At 40.8% G+C, this 4546-nt stretch overlaps 1 protein-coding gene across 7 annotated transcripts in view; it reads right to left on the bottom strand.

Moving 5' to 3' along the window:
* Positions 1-465: 465 nt before the first annotated feature.
* ehbp1 (EH domain binding protein 1) overlaps positions 466-4546 on the bottom strand; it is a 140957-nt gene continuing 136876 nt past the window's right edge. For all 7 annotated transcript variants that reach the window (XM_034897842.1, XM_034897843.1, XM_034897844.1 and 4 more), the window contains 2 exons: positions 2141-2255; positions 466-1611 (listed from right to left, as the gene is read on the bottom strand). In XM_034897842.1, the coding sequence (XP_034753733.1) occupies positions 1521-1611; positions 2141-2255 (206 nt within the window). In that variant the 3' untranslated portion in view covers positions 466-1520. The remainder of the gene's footprint in view (positions 1612-2140; positions 2256-4546) is intronic.

The raw sequence follows: 4546 nt of genomic DNA, 5'->3' as shown, positions 1-4546 counted from the left end.
TCAAACAAAAACCCGAACGCCAATTTTAATTTATAAACACGCACAAGTCGCAGGGGAATTGAACGGAGCGCCGAATAATAAGCATTGCTAAACGAAACGCTCGCTGGTGAAAGCAGTGATAGGGGCCACTTACGTGCGGCGCTGCAGCCGAAGACGTGCATGGATTTCAATAAGTTTTCGTTGTGTGAAAAACATACATGGAATTTGATCTAGAACATGTGGGATTGGAGGTAAAAAGGTAAACAAAAAAAAGAATACACTGATTTAAAGTTTTGAAGATTACAAGTTTTAGAAATGTGTGAGTAATTAGATACATTAAAATATGACTTTAAAGACACAAAAATTCGTCGTTCGTATATAACTATATATAACAATTATAAAACTGAGCCAAACGCTTGTACATTTAATCCATTCAGCTTTAAAACATATGGAAACAAATACGCCACACGCGGCCTTTGTGGAGTATGAAATCATAAGGACTTTATTATTGAAGACTTGGGTTATGACACTGGAATAAATAAACAGATAAATGTTCAACACGTAAAGGACAACCGCCCCACATGGGGAGCTCTAAGTGATGCACGTAGAAGCCTAGTTCTCTTCTTCAGAATACAATAAATAGAAACCAAAAGTTATTGAGCAAAATGCCCATGAAAAGTGATAGTTGTACTTACAAGCAGCTTAAGTGGACAAACGGCAATAAATAATATATATATTTTTAGTTTTTGACGACATGAATCGTGACAAAACAAAGAGGATTTTGGAAGCTGTTGGTCAGAGCAGACATGAAAATATACAACAAAAGTTTTGTTTTTTTTAACATGATCTTACTTTTGGTAAACTGCTTTCAAGCCAACGCAATAAAAAAAAAAGCAATAGGAAAGTTAAGATTTATGAATGTGTTCCCCCCTTTAAGATATTTTACAAGTAAAAACTCTAAAATGAAATAATTAAAAGAAACAGTCAAGTAAGGAAGTAGCTTGAAAAGACTGATATTATTATAATTTTTTTTTCCTTTTTAAAGTCCAACTGAAACGTTACCTTCTCAACATGATGAAAAGAAAAAAGCCCCCCCCCCCCATTAACCCAGTTGTGCTGTACCTCAAACTGACTGCTCTCCACATTCAGACAGAGACGGCTGGGCTGCTGCTGCATCAGCACACGCAAATATCACACAGGTTTGCTCTTGTCTCTTACTTATTTATGTTACATACAAGTACCGTTCTTTGTAAAGAAAAGGAGAATTACAATTAAAAAAATGTATAAGTGGGACAGTTTGAGTCAGTATAAAGTGGGTGCAAAGGCATCGCAGGACCTCTGAACTCGGCTCGTCCTCTGTGGGTAATTTGACCAAAACAACAACCACATCAGGATTCCAATAACTAGAATACATATATAATAATAATAGAAATATTTAGGAAAGCCACTATCAAATATTAATTATATTATTCATTCTTATTATGCTGATACATTTCTTTTATCGGCTACATTTGTTGGTTGTGTTTTTTTGAAAATGACAATCATTGAAGCACACACTTCTCCTCCTTCTTGACCATCTTTCCTTTGTTCTGCTCCAGCGTCCTCTCCAGGTGCTCGTCCTCCTCCTCGGCCCTGCGGAGGGAGGACACAGGTCAAAAGGTCAGATGTGTAAGGGGAATTGGGAGTGGAGGGGCACGCACACACACACACACACACACACACATACACACAACAGTACATGCCACAGCAAACGTGGTGGTGCTGCCTGTGGAGTGGCCTAGCGCCAAGGGCAGAGCTCTGAACTTTCACCCGCCTGGCACCCTGTTGGCGGACAGTGCCGCCAATCTGGAAGGGATCCCGCCCATGCAGGTGTTCTGCTGCCGTGCATGCAGCCTGGAACTGCAGGGCATGTGTTTTCACTATGTCTACGATTTCTGGGGGGACCGCTGGAAATGTAAAGATTGGAAGCAGACGCTCTCGCTCTAACTCTCCAAAGGGGGCTGGACATTCCCAGACTTTATATTTATAGGTTTTAGACTGTGACTTGTTTTGTGTCTGGGGTTTAACTTGTGTCTGGACTTTAACTTGTGTCTGGGGTTTAACTTGTGTCTGGGGTTTGACTTTTGTCTGGGGTTTAACTTGTGTCTGGTGGGTAACTTACTGTTTCTCCTGGGCGTCCAGGTCCCTGACCAGCGCGTCTCGTTTGTTGACCAGTATGACCAGCTCATCCAGCAACAGCTGCTCTCGTCTCTTCTGGGCCTCCGTCTTCTGCCAGTCTGCAACCACACCAGAGGAACAAACTACTTCAGAACAGGAGACACTGAGGACTGTTTTTATTCTAAAACCTCAAGACATTTGTCACATGGATGAAAGTTTTTTTTGTCTTGCCAGGAACTTGTGACTGTACAGCAGAGCAGACTCATGAACTACCTCACAGTTTTTTTTTGTGATCAAATATTTTATTTTTTAAGACAACATTTTTACAAAGACTTAACTCATATCCTCCAGGAATAGAAATTTGCCTCCTGAGCTCTTCTAATAAAACCCTTTGGACATGACTTCCCTTGTTTCCAGCTCTTTATCAAGTAACTGAGTCACAATAAAGGATTACAGAGCTTCAACATGACGGACAGGTGGTCTGGTCGGCTAGTTGGGTAAAAGTTCCTCTTCTTATTACCCTGCTGGACAGTGTGGTAACACTCTGTCAGGTTGTGTGCGTGTGTGTGTGTGTGTGTGCACAGTGACGATGTGTTGACCCGAGCAAACACACTTGAAGGATATTGTCATGTTAATCTGCAGCACACAGATACATAAGGAGTCCCATTCCCACAGGAAAAGGATTGTGTTTTAGGATGAAAAAGAATTTCATCATGGCCGATTAAGGGTAACAGATATATTGTACGTAGCATTCTATTCATTTTTATTTTAGCCCAAAAAGTTGGAAAATACTAAAGTTTTGCGTGAATTTTTTAGGTTAAAGTTTAGTAACTCATCTTGGATAAAGATTGATTGAAAGTTCGTTTCTTCTTAGTTTAAGATTTAAAAAATGCTGTGGCTGAGCTTTTGTGGTCCAATATTTTTCATAGAAACATTTAAATAAATATAAACTGTAATCTCAAAGCCAAACAGTTTGTTCCTCAGCTAAATAAACACACAAACAAACAAACAAACAAACAGGTGAGCCCTGACCCTTGTCTCTCAGTTCTTCAGGGCCTTTTTCAGGAAGGGCCCCCACAGGGCCCCGCAGGGTCCAGGTGGGACCCCAATCCAAATCCCCTCAGCCTCTGCCTGGAGGGGAGGGCGCTCGCTCCCCCTGGGGCTCAAATATCCGCCTGGCGCCCTTGGCTCCACATTCATAACACCGGGGCAGCACTCTTCCCTCCCTCACCCCCAAAACTCACCCCCAAACACTGCAGTGCGTAAACAATTGCATCTTTACAAAAGATTGTTTGTTTACTTCCTTGTTGTACAATTTACACAACAATCCAGCATCTGTGTACATCATGTCAAAACAGGACAACTAGTATTTACTTTAGATTAAAATAGATTCAACTTTGTGTTGTTGCACACAGCACCAATGCAACAACATGCATCATTTTAAATCAGACTAAAACATGTTCTAATACAGAAACATCTAAAACTGACAAAAAAAGTGTCTCTGTAGATTTTCCGCACTGTCCAACAGCTAAAGGAAAGGCTGGAAATCTCCAGCTATTCCTCAGCACAGTGTGAGAGAATGTGTCCCCCTCGAAAACCCTCCATCGTTTCATATTTAAAAAAAATCCACTCTCTCCCAGACAGAATTCAAACACAGTGTGCAACTTCTGTGGCGTGTAGGCAACTTCACCCCTCTATCAATATTTAACCGCCTATTGATTCGAGAATAAAAGCAATGTTGTAAAATGTCACTCCCAAAATAAGTGTGGCTTTATTAAAAATAAATATCCCCCCCTCATTGAGTCAAATTGCAGCAGTCAGGATGTGTGTGTGTGTGTGTGTGTGTGTGTGTGTGTGTGTCACGCTGGGCCCAGTGTGTTTGTCCTGAAAGGTCTGCGCTCTCTTCATTGGCCCCGCTCGTCCCTTTGAAGTCGACCACAGAGCGAAATGAACACAGTTCCAATATTTGGCTCTACGTTCCTCTCTTCCTTTCTCTCCCGTTCTCTCCCTTGTTCAATTTTTCTTCTCAGGGAAGCAAATTGAGTCTCTTAAAGCTTTGTGGGGGAATCGGCAAATACTTTATAATATATATAATAACTGGCAAATGTGTTCAAGCCTGTATCTGAAGTGTTTTTTTTTCAATTTCTTTTTAAACAAGAGGTTAGTTTAGGATACTGAGAAATTAAAACAATTGTGTCAAGTGTAAGGAAAGAAGAGCAGATGAGTCATCATGTGAGTCATCATCTTTAGAAAATTGTGAGACAGGAATGTTTATCTAACCAAATACGCCATAATGCCACACTCTCCCACAATCCTCTCTTTCGACAAGGCCGGCCCACAAGAGGAGGGTTCAGGAAACAAAAAAAACTTCCCACAAAAACAGAGAGGTATGTAAAAAAAAAAAAAAACT

This window comes from Etheostoma cragini, chromosome 17, assembly GCF_013103735.1.
Source record: "Etheostoma cragini isolate CJK2018 chromosome 17, CSU_Ecrag_1.0, whole genome shotgun sequence".
Taxonomy (NCBI): Eukaryota; Metazoa; Chordata; class Actinopteri; order Perciformes; family Percidae; genus Etheostoma; species Etheostoma cragini.
This window is presented reverse-complemented; position numbering and strand designations above follow the sequence as displayed.